General features: G+C 43.4%; 1 protein-coding gene across 6 annotated transcripts in view; it reads left to right on the forward strand.

Annotated features, from left to right (window-relative positions):
- Positions 1 to 882: 882 nt before the first annotated feature.
- The window catches only part of ROCK1 (Rho associated coiled-coil containing protein kinase 1), a 73,331-nt gene continuing 58,092 nt past the window's right edge, over positions 883 to 16,121 (forward strand). For all 6 annotated transcript variants that reach the window (XR_011902835.1, XR_011902836.1, XM_072329125.1 and 3 more), the window contains exon 1: positions 883 to 1,776. Coding sequence is in view for 4 of the 6 variants with exons in the window: in XM_072329125.1 (XP_072185226.1) it covers positions 1,684 to 1,776 (93 nt within the window). In the remaining 2 variants the exon portion in view is untranslated. The remainder of the gene's footprint in view (positions 1,777 to 16,121) is intronic.

The following is a 16,121-nucleotide window of genomic DNA, read 5'->3' on the forward strand; positions in this document are numbered from 1 at the left end:
CATTCAGTCTGGAGAAGGCTAAGGGGTGACATTATTGCTGTCTACACTTCCCTGACAGGAGGTTGTGGTGAGGTGGGAGTCAGCCCTTTTACCTGCCTAAGTAGGGATAGGATGAGAGGAAATGGCCTCAAGTTGCACCAGAGGAGGTTCAGGTTGGATATTAGGAGGAATTTCTCTTCAGAGCGGTGCTGCAGTGGCACAGGCTGCCCAGGGAGGTGGTGCAGCCACAGTCCTTGGAGGTGTTCAAGAACCGTGTGGATGTGGCACTGAGAGAAACGATTTTGTGGTTGATAATGGCGGCAGGTGGATGGTTGAACATGATGATCTTAGAGATCTTTTCTAATCTTAACGATTCTGCGATTTCCTTGCAGAACTGGCAGTGACGAGTTGGGCCTGCACTCTGCCGGGTGCCTAATCGCACCGTGACAACTTCTGCATCACTCCACGGCTCATTTTACCTCGTTTAACATCAAGACCGCAAGGAGCGCTTCTTTCTCTCAGCACAAAGACAGCAGGCAGCGAATATCCACGGCGGAACAGCTGACACGCCCAAGCGTTTGGCTACGGATGGCTGTTTCCCAGCCGTTCCCGCGGGCAGCCGCACGGCGCGGTGCCACCTGCACGACCCGTCACCACCCGGCCGCTGTCGAAGCGCCTCCAGTTCCCAACCGCCCCTAACCGCCGTTCCACACGCGCCCCGCCCACCTCCTTCCCGGGCCCCGCGGGCACGGCGCGCGCGCGCCCCCACCGACCGTTGGGCGGCGGAGAAGGAAGGCCGCCCCCGCCTCGCGCGCGCATACCTTCCGCCTCCTTCCTCCCGCGCGTGCGCGCTGCGCGTCCCTGGCAGGCGCACCCCCTCCCTCCCTGTTCAAACAGGAAAGGCGGACATGTTGGTGCCGATCGCGGCTCGTCTCGCAGCCGGACCTCGCGCTCTGCCCTCCCCTTAAGCCACCTCCTTCCTTCCTGCCTCTCACGCCGCTCGGTCCCGGGGCGGCCCGGACTGCGGGAGGTTGAGGAGCAGCGGCGAGCAGTGAGGAAGAAGAGGAAGGAAGATGCCGTTATCGCCTCTCTGAAGCGCTCCCGCGGGGAGCTGCTGGCACGGCCCAGGAGAGGGGCAGCGAGCTCCGCGCTACCTGCGCCCGTGGACGGAGCGAGCCTGAGGCGCTGAGGCGCGGCGCCGGGAGGGCTGTCCTGCCTTGTGGGTCGTTTTGCTTCGCGCTGAGCCACTCTGACCTCCCCCCCACCTTCCTCCCCTCCGTCTTGTCGCTGCTTCTTCGGGCTTCCCGGACCCGGCCGCTGCTGCAGAACGAGAAGGAGGAACCGCTACGCTGCTGCCAGCGCGGCTGCCCGGCCGCGGGAATGAGGCCGCTGCGGCACGGGGGCCCGCGCGGAGGCGGGAGGGCGCGGAGAGCCTCGGCGGGGCTGTGAGCGGCGGGAGCGCCCGCGGCCCAATCCTCCCTCGGCGCGGCGCGGGGACTCGCCCGGAGACCGCCGTGATTGAAAGGACTGCGCAGGAAGCGCTCCTCAGCCCCGCGTAGGCTCTGCGGTTTCTCTTTTGTGCGTGCTGGTTCCTGTTGTCGTTGGCTTTTTTTTTCTTTTTAAATTTTTTTTTATATGTTTTCCTTTTTCGTTGTTTTTAACGTTTGATCTGGAATAAGGGAAGCTTTTTTAATCGTCGGAAACATGTCGACCGGAGAGAGTTTCGAGTCTCGGTTTGAAAAAATCGACGGGACTTTAAAGGATCCCAAATCCGAAGTGAACGTGGACTGTTTGCTGGTAAGTGAGGGGTGACGATGTGCCCTGGGGCCTTCTCCCCTATTTCCCTGCCCGGTGGCACTGCATCGCGTCTGCCCGCCTCATTTGTGGCCCTGTGCCCATCTTGTATGCAGGCAGAAAGCCTCGGTGCGATCCACTGACCACTCAGCGAGGTCCTCTTCGAGTGAGGCGCTGGCACAGCTGCCCATAGAAGCTGTGGTGCCCCATTCCTGGAGGCGCTCAAGGCCAGGTTGGATGGGGCCCTGGGCAGCTGAGCTGCTGGGGGGCAGCCCTGCCCAAGGCACAGGGTGGGACTGGGTGGTCCCTTCCAAAAAAGTGATTCTGTGTTTCTATGGTTCTCTTAATGCTGAAGGATTAAGGTGCCCTTGAAGGTGGGGCAGTACTCAATGCAGGGGGGCTAAGTGCACACTGTGCTGTGCTAGGTCTGAGGTTCACAGCTGCCTGCTAGTTGTTTCCCTGTTTCCCACACCTGATGGCTCAGTGGCTCCCTAGTGCTTTCAGTGTTGTCATGAGCAAGCAAGCATAACACTTCCTGACATAAACTCTATGCTGTTTGACAGTTGCTTGCACAGAAGTGGGTGATGCTTCAGTTCTGGCTATAAAAAGTATCAAGTATCAAAACATGTGTGAAATCCAACCAGTTTGGGATGTGGATGGATTCTTGGATATGTGCAAAGATATCCTCAAGTAGTGCGGGTTTTCCTTTCATGCCAACTTAGTGAATTTCTCTGTAGGAAGTGATAAAAGTTCGGAAGTGTGTAGGTGGGTCCCCATGTCCCCCTTCTCCTGTCTCAAAGGGAACGTGTCAGTGGGGTTTGTTCCTAGTGTGAACTCTGACGTTTAGGGGAGGGGATTGGAGGAGGGGATAGTTCTTAATAGCCATTCTTCATCCTTTTTAGCGTGGGTTTTAGCATGTAGCTTGCTTGAGCATAAAGCAGTGGGGAGATAAAAACCTGGTGAATGACTGTGCACAGGTTCATGGCAGCATGCTCTCTGTTCAGCTGATTGGTGATGCTGAGGTGCTGACAGGTCAGACCTACCTCCCTGGACCCAAGCAGGACCTTGTGGATGTTGTTGCCACAACATCACTGCATCTTCCAGGCAACTTGCTGCTTTGGTTCTAGTTTACGTATCTTTAATCTCTGAACCACAGCTGATGAGAAAAGAGATGGTACATAGGATATGCTTACTCCATTGTGATGGCTTAAGCCAGCACTGTCAGATCATATGTTTTTACACCCAGCATGTACTGATAGAAGTCAGGGGTACAGAATCATGTCTGGGGTTGGACAGTGACTGTGAGTCAGTCTGCTAGTGTGTGCATGGGCCCTGCTATAGAGGCTTTCCCACAGCAGTACTAAAGAGGCTGCAGATAGCAAAGGTGCAGTTGGTACAGTTTTTAACTGTGCTCCTTGATCTCAGTTTAAGGATTTACTTCCTTTTTAGTTATGCTAATCGCTATTTGGAGCTGAACTGTAGTCTCAGGTTGGGAATGAACTTGTTGGGATGTTTCCTATCAAGCTTCTGTTAGATTTTGGAACATATGTTTGCCTCTGATGTCTTAAGAATGACCTTTATAGTTAGTTTTTTCTATCAGTTTTCTGAGGTTTTTGGCATACGTTTGAGTATTCTTTTAAAAGCAGTTTTCATATGTTATAGTCATCAGAACTACTATTGTTAGCCTCCCGTTACAGGTAATATCTTACAATAACACCAGTTTTAAAAAGTGCTTCTTCAGAAGTCATGTGGTAGATTAACTTTGGGTTTGGTTGCTGTATTGTTTTAAAGCTTTCATCAGTTCTAAGGCTTTTTTCCTGCAGAATTGAAGCGTGTAACCCTTTCCTAAAGAGCCAAAACACCTTCCATCTCTCCTTAGCATGATTCACACTGCAAGCATTGCTCTTAGCTCTAGGCTTATATTTAAACTCATAATCTATATGGTTATTTTTTAAAGGAAGAAAAGCGTAGTTGTATTAGGTCTGCACCTGAGGTACTTCTGTGAGGTGAGCCCTTTTCTTTAGGCTAGAGAAATGTGTACCAGCTCTCTAGACCTGGTGTGTGAATAAAAATATTGTCCTTAGGATCAGACTTGATACAAAAAAAAGTTTATCTTTTGTTTGTCTGTTAAATCTTAAAAACCTTGATTTCTTTTGCGAAAATACCTAAGTTGGCATCATTTAGTGTTGTCACATTTTCTCATCAACAGTGTTAGCAAACTCTTAATCATCTATAGCACAGATGCTTTAAATTCAGCTTCCGGTATTCGAGATGTGTAGGCTTAAAAATGCTGGAGTTTCTTTAGGTTGAAGAAGCCCTTCTTAGTCCCTGATCAGCCTGTAGTTCTTATACAGTAAGAGGTAGATATGGAGTAACCTGAACAGCACTTTTGTCATTTTTATTTATTTATTTTTTTTGTGTCTGTGTGAATGTCCCAAGGTAGTTTCTGTGTGCTGGAAGTATCCTAAATTTATATGTGTACTGGTACGAGAACAATAATGCGACTGGAGGAAGAGGTGGAGGAAGGCCTGTTACAAAGGAAAGTGTGTTCTGGGTTCAGGAAGGTGTGGGAGAAGAGCTGTGACAACAGAGCTGTCAGAGAAGGCACACCTGGGACTATGTAACTTCAATTTACATGACACAGGAAGGAAATTCAGAAAGCTGAGGCATAGGAGGGAGAAGGGAGTAAGAGAAAACAACTCAATTTGCATCTTTGCGGTTCCCATATATTTGATTTAGTACTGGGCTGGGAAGGTATAGACAGGGTCTTTCACAGAGAGCCTTGAGGAGGCCAGAACCTGCATTCTGTGTCAGGTACGGACTACAGCATCATGTAGGGCTTTTCTCAGAATCGGGCCCTAGGAGTTTTAGTCTTGAAAAGGTCTAGTAAGGTTGTGAAGTTGTCACACACAGGTGTGTGATAATCAGGTACTGGGAGCATCGTGGCCGTGATAAATAGAGTTAAGGGCGGCGTAAGTAACTATTCTTTATCTTGAGCTCATTATTTCATTGATGTTATTAAGCAGTAAAATGTAGTATTCACTGAGTGTGGTTTTCCAACAACTTTGGAATAAAACCAGGTTTCTTTCATCTCCGTGTTCCCAATTAAACCCTTGGAGTTCACATGCTTCCAGTTTTTTAAAGAGCAGAGAAGGCAGAGCTATAATTTGTGTATGGATGAAGGGCTTGTTGACCTGAGGCTGCCCGTGCTCGAGTTGAAAAGTAAATGCTCATGAAAATGCTCTTTGGGGCTGTTTGTGCTCCGTTAATAACCCCCAAAGAGTCTTTCTCACGTTTTATGTGAATGCTTGAGTAACTCCGATATTCAGTCAGCTACATGAGTAGGTGAGTAAGACTTGAGATGATCTCAGTCTTAAAAATATCTTGTCTATCAGCGGTTGCTGATGAAGCTTCTGCACAGAAGAAGCAGGATTTGGACACTTTCAGTTCATCATCTCCAAAATGGTTTCATTGTTTAGTAGGATCTAAAATGAGACTTCTGCCTGATGTAAAATTCTGGGTCTGCAAGATGTCCAAGCTTTCTATCTAAAACTGTGATTGTGGGTTAATACTGCCTTCTTACCTCTATGAATTATGGCATATAGGTTGATGTGAAATCAATGATAAATATATTTTTACCTTTCTAAAGGTAGGGTGCAACTGGAAGTTGGCTTTGGAAGAACAGTTACATGGTGGATTTGTGTTTCAGGTTGCATCTCTTAGGGGTCTTTTTACCATCAGTAAAACCAGTGGGACTGTCAGAATGTTAGCCTTTTATTCACAGTGTATGGTACATTTTATACAAGAATCATGAACTTTGCCAGTTTCTCTGCTTGTAAAGCTATAGAGACTGTGGGCATGTAGATTTTTCCTATTAAAAGTCTTAATCAAGAACGATAATGGAAAGATGATGTTGAGATGTTTCAGCAAGAGGAATGGGACTGAAGAAACACCCCTAAACTTTTAATAGCTGATGAGTGCTCTTCTGGAGTAATAACATTTGTAAACAAAATTCTTTCCCTGGCAACCGTGGAGTATTTTCATTTCTCGGAGGTGGTGGAAAGAAAGATGGAAACGCGTGGAATTTGTTCATTGGACAAACTGAAAATCAACCTGCAGGGCTGGAAGTCTTTGACTTCTTTGAGGAAGATGATATGCTTGGGAGCCACTCACTGAGAATGTCATAAATATTTAGAAGCTCTACGACCAGATGATGTTGGTAGCCTCATAGTTGCTGTTAGCGCATTCCCTGGGATGTACTTCAACACTATCTGAAAATAAAGTGGTTGTTTTTAGGACTCCCACTGAGGAACACTGAGATGTTGATCTCAATGCGGGATGCTTCTCCTGAATTTGAGAGGTTCCAAAACATGTATTTAAAAAACAAACAAACCTATTTCTACTGAACTTGATGCTGTTTATCAAAACTCCTTTGTCATCAAGAAATTGCGGTTGTCAGTGGAGACAGTGGGAAGCTGAACTTCCTTCTTTGAGAATAAAATGAGAAAATGGTTGAAAACTATTCTGCCTCTGCCTTAATTTGTTCAGTCATTCAAGTGGAAATGAAGCCAGAAGGCTGATGAGACAGTATTGGTACAACTGTAAACACTATCCAGGCAACACCCAGTTATAGTTGGTATAAAACAAGTACAAATAGTCCTATCTTCCTTGATAGTCTGCTGAAACATACACCCTGATAAACAGGGGTTGAACAAGAGCTGAAACGTGATCTTTGTGAAAAGGAGAAGTAGCGTGGAGATCTTGGTGTCTTGCTGTGCTGAGGCCATTTGTTCTCTTATAGTGTGTCTTCAGTCAGGTTGGTTGTTTCGTTTTATTTTTGTGAGGTTTTTGGTGTGGATGGATATCCAAACAGCCTCACCTGTGTTGTGGCATCATGTTGAGGTCTGTCTTTAGTTATGAGAGTCCAGAGATGATGTGGACTCGCAGCAATTGCTCAGTCCAGTTCTCCTCCTATGTTGCTGCAGGATCAGTACCACGTTCTCATTAAAACACAGGTCAAAGTCTATTCTGATACTCAAAATCATGTAACTCATTGTTTTTAGCTTACTGAAAGATTGCCACTCCCTGTAAATATTTATACAATGCAATGTCATGGGGACAGTACTTAAAATCTCTTTATTACAGGCTCTAACTTAAATCCAGCTGTTGATTTCTGTGTTTCAGTTTTGCCTCTTACATTTCTTAGTCTGGAGAAACGGGAAGCCCTGTGTAAAAGAAGCAACCATGGAGTTCTCTTTTTTCGTTTATGTGGGCTGAGATAATGTAAAGGTTTGATGTCTGGAAACCTCTGTAGGAGAGACTCTGGAGAAATAAAGTCTTTCTAGGTTATATGTCTGCTCTACAGAACTTATGAGTGGTCTGGAAGCACAAGTGGAATGGGTGGTGGGTTGTTTTTTTTTCCTTCCAAAATTAATGAACTGTAATATTAACTAAAAACTAGTCAAGTCCTTGGATTCTAATACTTTGGTCTTTCTCTTTTCCCCCTAAAAGCTGCGTGCTGTTCAGATAGTGCTACATAGTATTGTATACATAGATGAGTTGAAAGACAAGGCACAAGTGTATTCAGGGGAGCTGGAATACTTCCTGATCATGTCTATTGATGTTAGATATCCACGCATACACTGTAACAAATGGCTGTTTTCCTGTGTAGTCACTGGATGCTGTGAAAATACTGTTTCTCCAGAGGCTGGGTTTCTTTAGCAAATAAATAATGGCAGAAGAAAGGCCTGGCTCCACAACTCTTAAGTTCCTCACATCCACTCTGTACTATCCAAAGAAGGAAAGGTTAGCAGCTTTGCTTTTCAGCTGGGGACTTCAGATAGGAAACCTGCAGTTTGCTGTTTCTCAGCAATATCACTACTCAGTTGATGCCCTGTGGTGGAGAATAAAATTCACTGAGACAAAGTCATCGTTCATTGGAATTGATGCATAGTTCTGAGTGTTTTAGCCTTGTTAATATGGTCAGTAAGCCTTTGCAGTCTGAACCTTTACCTTTTGGAAATGATCTGCCATAGAGAAGCAGAAGAAACTTCCTGCATGTAATCAGTTGTAGATTTGGAGGTTTTATTCTGAAGGGCAGCTAAGTTCCTGAGGTGAAAGTTGCTGTTAAGCTGTCTGCAGCTCAGCACCACACAGCTGTGAGCTTGCTGCTGCTGGGCAGGATGGGGGAGAGAACTGGAAACAAGAGCTAGTGGCTTGAGATAAAAACTATTTACTAAGACACAAGATAAAATGGAAACAGGAAAGCATTGATACCAGTATATATAGCTGCAGTGTGATTACTTGCCACCTGCTGACTGATGCTGCACAGCCCTCCTGGCAAGCAGCAGCTGGCCCGGTCACCTGCCCACGCCTTTAGAGTTCTGCGTGGTGTCGCGTGGTATGGAATGACACTGGCCTTATTCTGGCACCTGTGCTGGCTCTGCCACACCCCTGCTGTTATGCTGTGAAGGTGGTGGCTCTGCCCTGCGGAGTGGCCTGGCCCTGGGTGTGCCTCCATCTCACAGCAACAACTAGACATTGGTGTGCTTGGGCTGAAACCAGGACGGCTGCTAAGCTCATTGAGTTTAATTTGCGATGGTAGATGAGATAGATTAGATGTAGAATTTTCCTATTGGAGAGGGAAGAGGAAAATTGATGACTTGCTCTGATAGATGGGTGCCCAAACCTTTTGGCTAGCTTGGTCTGCACTAAGTAAAGGGTTATCTTGGACTACATATACAAGGGTTGCTCCAAAAGTAGTGCCTCCTAATTATTTCCATGGAGGCAGCAACCAATAAAAAGAGCACAATAGCACTGTTCTCAGCTACAGAAGACAACGTTCTCAGCTTCAAAACATTCTTTTTCAACACAGTCACTACTGTTAGCTCTAAGTTTACACCAGTGGTGAGCAAGAGCTTGCGTGCCATGTTTGTAACAGTCTGCACCAGTGTTGGTGGACCACAGTTGCTGCTGCTAAAATGCACTGCCCACTGCCTCACTGTTCACATCCATTGGTTGGTCTCTACAGACATTCAGCAAGTGTCAATGAGTGCTGTTTTTATCTGCATGGAGGAATTCAGTGACACACCTTTGCTTCATACACGCTTCCATGTCAGATGCCATTCTGTCAGACTGCCCCTCTGCTGCCATCTGTCACATTATAACAACGTATAACAGGATATGGGTGGGAAGGCACCTTTACTGCCATACTACCACCATCATAAAATATGAGGTGTTACTGTAAAACTAGTGGGATGTGCATCCTTGTTTTTGTGAACCTTACACATTGCTCTGGTTTGATGGCAGTGGCTGCCATTTGCAGTGAGCTCTCAAGGTGCTTGTCAGAGATTTCTGATAATTTTTTACTGTTCATGTGCTTCATCTTTAAAAACAGCTGTTAAAAATTATTGCCAAAAAGCAATGACATGAATGAGGTATGGCTGTGAAGTGGGGGATATTTCTCTCTGGTAAGAGAGGGCTTATAGATGTCTGGTAGAGAGAGTTGGTCTCATGTTTGGTTGTGACTCTACACATTCCATTTGAAAATGTGTAAGTAATATATTTATGTTGACTGCATATGGGGCCATAAATAAACCAAAAAAACAGTGGGTTTTTTTGGCAGTCTTAAAACCTATTCTCAAATTCCTTAATCAAAATGGAAAGCAAGGTGGCATTTTATTTGCTATTCACAGGTCTATGTTTAGCCATTGTATGAAAGTACATAACCTCACTGGCTGTGACTTGGGCTGGCACTGCGCTGCACCCCCTGGTTTTATTCAGTTTGGATGGGGCTGACAGTGTACTCAGGTTTGGGTGCTGCTGAGGCTTGGGCTGCTCAGTGGGAAGAGCTGCTGCCATGATGGTGTGGGGTTGGAGGTGGCCGCACTACGTGTAGAGTTAGATTTGGACATTCTGATAAAAAACTTATACTCTAGTAGTGCCCCTCTGGTTGTTCATGAATATGCTACTGTGGAGTTCTGTGCTTCCAGTGTCTCAGTACGTAAATCACTCTCTTTCTGGCAATCAGTGAGGGAGGTTAAGAAGGGCTTCAGTACTGGTGGGACAGGAGCCTGCCTTAGGGGGATATGCAGAGGGGAGGGAGGCTGCCCAGAGAGGCTGTGAATGCCCCGTCCCTGAAGGTGATCAAGGCTAGGTTGGATGGGGCCCTGGGCAGCCTGGTCTAGTATTGGATATGGAGGTTGGAGCTTGATGATCCTTGAGGTCCCTTCCAATCCAAGCCATTCTGTGATGCTGTGACTATTGCGACCTGTCAGTGCAACAAGTGTTATCTTCTGCAGTGTAGGTGACAGAGCCCAGCATGCTTATTCTACTCTTGATATTTTGAACACATTTGTCTTATGAGGGGGCAGAAACCTCTCCAGCCAGGGGATGGAAGAGTAAGAGTAGATGGGGAAGATTCTTCAGGTAGGAAAGGGCTGGAAAGTAGCATAAAGAGTTTGTGCTGGTTATGCTTGCCCCATGCCTTTATCACAGATACCAGGGTGCATAGAACACAAGGTAGGATGTTGAGATATTGTTGAAAATGAAGTAATACTAGCACCTTGTATATTTATCTTTATGTTGGATGCTGCCATTGGTGCTAGAACTGGAAATGTATGAAATTTCTTCACTAGCCTTTATTTGTTATGAAATCTGACTATACTGATGTTTTGTTATGCCAGTTCTTAGAAGGTTGTTTCATCTGAGTTGTAGATGCACAACTGATCCTTTCAGTGTTAAGCTGAGGGAATTCACCCTCCCTTTGCAAAGACAAGGGTACAAGGCTGTTCCCTTCTGTTCTATCACTTGTTGCCTTTCAGATGTAAAGAGCGACAAAATCTCCTCTGAGCCTCTGTTTCAGAATAGACCATCCTCTAAACAGTTTGTAGACATACGATGCTGAAAACTGTGCCAGTCAAATTACAAACTTATTAGAGCCTGAAACTTTTCCTTTGCTAATGTTGGCAACAGTCGTAACAACTTTTGAAAGCTGGGACTCTGGTTGCTAACACTAGTAGATAGCAGTAAAAATTGCCCATTAAGAGCTGTGCAGTGAAAGCTTAGCTGTTGATATGGGGCATGTGTGTTGTGTTTTGTTTTATTGCTCCCTCGCCCGTAAAGTACACTGAATTTGGAGCTGGAGATATCATTAAGAATTGAGGCTTTCTCATGAAGAGAACGGATTAATATGCTTCCTGGAAGAGCTTTTGTCTTTGACTAAAAGGCTCTTGTCTATTTTCAGCCTTGCTCATACTCCACAAGCTGTTAGTATGAGTTCTGAACATAGCATCTCCAAACAGTTCAGGGTCATGCTTTTTTGCTTGTAAAACCAAAATGTCTTAAATGTCTTCAGGTTTTCAAAATAAAGCTTTTTATCTTTCTTAATGCAATATTTAAAAAAAAAACATAAATAAAAGTCAGTAGTTTGTGCTTGAGATATAATCAGAGATTACAAATTGAGATGTCGGAATAAAAGAAAACAAGTGGAGAGTGTTACAGTGCTGGAGTTGTACTGCTGCGGTTCTGGGACTGTGACTGCAGTTGACTCCTGTGGACATTTCTGCTTTCCAATGCAGTGCAGTTGAACTGTTACTGTCAGGGAAGACTCTGGATGGCTGTGTTGTTCTTGACTTCACCTTTCCATTTGGGCATGGCAACCTCTTTCTTAATCACATGGCAAGGAGGGGTGTCAGACCTACTAAGTTCACCTTCATAAAAATAAAAGTTCCTGTTAAGTTTGTGGGAAAGAAGAGAACCAGGAATTCCAGGGAGAAGAGGAATTTTTTAATATATTCTTTTTCCTTGCAGTTTGACAGATGGGTAACAGGAATAAGTGAAAAGATTAATTAGAACTTTGCATTTGCAGGTTGGGAAGTATTTTTTTGCCACTAGATATCTGATCGCACTTCCCCTGGGAAGGAGAACTTGACTCTTCAATTGAAAAGTTGAGCAGAGTAGACAGCTGAAGGTTTTTCCTTCAGTTCAGGCTGTCTTGCACCAAAAGAGATGAACTATGTCTTGTTTTGCTGAGATTAAATCACACAAGAAAACCTGCCTGCCAGTTGTGTTGCATTACTTGTATTTTCTGAGAGAAAGCAGTGTATCTGAGAGAGGGGTGTGTTAGAACAAGCTGTTAAAATAAGGAGAGTTAAATCTTATATGTAACTTAAAACTTTGTCTATGAAGTGATGAGTTTAGAAGAATGGGGGAGGGGAAGGGAGATCTGACTGGCAGTTTCTGAAGGACTCCTTTCAGAACTCCTCTGATGTCTTCATATATTTAACTGTTTTCTCAAAGGAGTTGAAATCAACATATATTTTTTTCATAACCATGTTAAATGGACACTGTGGTTTTACAAGTGACTTGCAACTTTGTCTAACTGAATTGTGAGCTTTAGCTCAAGCTCCTGTAGGTCTTACTTGCCTTGGAATTGCATCATGATTAGTAAATCACTTTCAGGTTTAATGAAGTACAGTCTTTCCATCCTGGAGCTATAGAAATGAGCTATTTTCTTTGCTAGCCCTCATTTCTTCTTCTAGAGAAAAACTGGCAATATGTATAAGCCAAAAGAACTTCTGCTTAAGTTGAGCAAGATGCCTGTATGCTCTACAGAACATTGCTTCTAGAATTCCGGGGTTTCTTAATGTAGAAGGGAGGTGAATTATATTCTAGTTCTTCAACTAGAACTCATGTTTTGATAAGAGGAAGGGAAAATAATTGGGTAGGTGACAAAATCATTTAGGCAGAATTGACGTTACTGACAATTCTTAGGCTTCCAGGTTAACATAATTCTGCTCTGGCAGCAGGTGTATTTGCTGACCATACATTTCCTCATTCTTACTAGTTTTGAAAAAATTACTGCCTGTTCATTTGACTTTGAGATTGTGCAAAGTCAGTCATTCCACTTCGCTACTTTGAGTAGCAATCAAATGCCAAGCCTAATAAGATGAAAGTTGAAATCAAAGCTGGTGTGCCATATGTTCCTTTCTTTTTTTTTCTTCTCCTACTTCGCAAATGAAGTATCAACCAATGGAGAGCATCACTGCTGTATCTGACTTTGCTTTTGCCTTTGTGCTTTCACCTTGTGTTCTACAGCTGGGAATAATCAGATTTTCACTAACAAATGATTATGGTAAGGGGTAAGAACAAAAAAAATACCCTTTGTTTATAAGGAAGCCTCATCTGTAAGATACAGATATGAATACAAGGTTTGAACATAAGGCAGAGAAATTAGGAAGGTAATTAGAGATGAGTTTGAGGCTGGAGTCATTTGATTGGCCTTTGGTGACTTAAGTCAGGGTTTTCCGGTTTCCTTAGGCTTTAACTGAGGCACTGTTTTCGTTTCTATGTCCTGCTTCTAAAATAAGGAAGTACTAATTTTTCCCAGCTGTGGGTTTGATGGTGCAGAGGCAAGTACTGGTTGTATTCTTAGAAGAGGCAGGGAAATTACACTGGTAGCACCATGGTGTATGCTTGAAAAACAGACATCAGGTCTCAGGTGCCCATATCAAAGACCATAAATCTGGAGTCTTTAATCCAAGGTCTTAAATCTTTAAATCAGAAGGAGGGTGTGAATCAGTTTATAACATACTAATGAAGATGCTGTATTAAACTTCACCATTTCAGTGGTGATGTTTTAACTGACCTGAAGTTGTTGCTTTCAGATGAAGTATTTTGTGTTCGAGTTGTTTTCTTCAGTTAGCCCAGAAAAATTGGGATAGCTAATTAATTTGAATGTGATTGTGACTGCCAGCCATTGCCTTAATAAAGAAAAGTAGTATTTTTGTCTACTTATCTGTGTTGTATGTGAGCTTAAAATTGCTTTGCATTGTTATAAAAATAAATGCTTATGGTGCCATAAGGTCTGTGGTAGCATAGAAACTGTCATGTTCTTAACCTGGTGGACATTGGTCTCAAACTTTGCGTAGGTTATGGTAGGAATTCATTGTATTTTCTGGGAATGGAAATTGGAGACACTACGCATGAGTTTCAAGAGACGTGATGCTTTCTATGGAAAAAGCTCGGCACAACCCGTCTGAGTTGGGTGGTGCGTATCAAACTGTTTACATGAAATTGTATGTATTTTCATCTGCAGTTAAACTGATAAACAGTCGCTCAGTTGATAATGCTCCGTAGAACGATGGGAGGCTGTACCTGTTTGGTATGGTTTCCAGAGGGGTAGGGGTCAGTGAAATGTTTTGTTTGCCTGAATAGTTGGGCTGTAACAAAGGTTGTCATTAATTAAGATCATTCTTTTTCCGAAAGCATACTTAGCATCATATTTTGAGTGCTTAGTTTTTTCCTACCTTAATGAGGTCATGTGCAGCTACTGCTTGACTTCTTTACTTCTTAAAGTCTATTTCACAGGTTTCCAGGAAGGTCTTTCTGTGGAGAGCTTCATTAATCACTGGGGATGTTTAAATGCAAGTTGACTAAAAGGAAAAATGTTTGGTATGTTCTTGATTAGCTTTTCTGTATTGATGTGATGGAAGGTCATGCATTTTCTTTTAAAATAATAATTAAAAAAACCCTGCAAATTCAATTGAATCTTCAGAAAGCTTAGTAGGAGCCTTAGTTCCCAATGCTGTGAAATTGGAATTTCCTATTTGAGATGTTGTTAGAAACATTCCTGTCATAGCTTCTTCTATAGACTGTGATGCCATTCACAAAATAGCAAACTCGATGCAAGTAATTCCTTCTGCCAGTGTGTAGTTGATTTAAAGAGGCATCAAATGCACCGTGATCTCAAGCTGCAGAGAAAACATGCATACTGTGTTTCACTGTTTGCTCTTCCCTTTCTCACGACGCTTTGTGACCAAAGCTAGGAAAAACGTTCTTGAATATCGGGGCGACAGTCTGTTTTCAATGGTTACCGTGTGCACCATTGTTTGAGGGGACAGCAGAGTACAGGATGTTGTATGCTAATCAACACAATTTTCATATCATTTATCTTACACATCAGATCGGGTCAATGTGGAAAAAACCCCAAACAATCAAAGCAAACCCCAAAGAGCTCCCTAACCTGCCCCCCCGCCCCAAACAAACAAACTGAACAAGAAAAAAAAACCTCACCAAAACTGAAGGAAACAGTTGGTAAATGTGGTGGCATGAACAGATGGAGGAAACTAAATCACAGAATGCTTACACTTCAAATCTAGTTCCTGAATGAACAAAAAGATGAACTGCTGCAGATATTATGATGCAAAACATTTAGAAAATATCTAACTGGCAACTTGAAATTGAAATTCTCTGAATTCACAAAGAAAATGCAGTGGAAAGGTCATGGAGAGTAAACTGTTTTCTTTGTTGCATTCAGTATATCTCAGTGAGGATTGTCTGGGAAGACATTCCTAAGACTTCATCCAGCAAGTTCAGATTTTGCAGTTGGATTAAGACCTCTCCCAGGCAGGAGTAAGTAGCTGGTGAGAAGCAAGTAGGATTGTTCTTACATATTCATTAGTTTATCTCATGATAACTTTCTTCCAACTGATAGATGACTTTAGGTGTGAAATTGCTCAACCATTATATGACTTTCCAAATATAGAGTTACCACAGAGCAGAGTTTTCAGTAAGTGGGTCGTAATCCTCTTTTTCTAAGCATGGTACTAATGTAAAGACTTAGGATCATAACTTAAATACACGTATCAATACCAGATTAGTTTCTAGTTGAATTTTTCCCAGCAAATCTTTATTCTTGAAGATGCCAGAGGTTCGTTTTAGAATTACATTTTTACTATCAGATGGGTGTTAAGGATCGGCAGCTACAATCCTGAGGTTGGTGGCCATCAAGGCAGTTTTGCTGCAACAGCTTCTTGAGTCCCTATTGTAAATCAGTGCCTAATACTGCTGCTGCCCTTGTGCTACGTGTGGTTGCTGTAGTATTCAGATGAATGCTTTTTAAAATGTACCGTTTATATATAGCTGATATATACATATTTATATTTCAGGGAGCAGTATTATGGTTAGCAACAAAACACACTCATTGGAAAGTGCATAACATTCTGGCTAGTACTGGAATGACTGCTGTCAGCCTTGCTGGTGTCTTTGGCATTTTGGCTATTAAAAATCACATCTCTGATACATTATTGCATGACAATACACATATACACATATTGTCTGGAACCAGAGTGAGTCAGACTGTGGGATTTTCAGAAGACTGTTTTCAGTTGTTAAGGTTAACCTTTATGTAAAGAAACAGCATGTGAGAATTTGAAACTGTTCCACTCAGCTCTTTTTGTGATCTCTTCCTCTTGTCTTCTGGACAACAATGAAGTTTTCTTTTGGTTTTCAGAAGTGACCTAATTCATAGATGGGTTTGGTTTGAATCTTGATGTTAATTTTCTGGC

Source organism: Excalfactoria chinensis, chromosome 2 (assembly GCF_039878825.1).
Source record: "Excalfactoria chinensis isolate bCotChi1 chromosome 2, bCotChi1.hap2, whole genome shotgun sequence".
Taxonomy (NCBI): Eukaryota; Metazoa; Chordata; class Aves; order Galliformes; family Phasianidae; genus Excalfactoria; species Excalfactoria chinensis.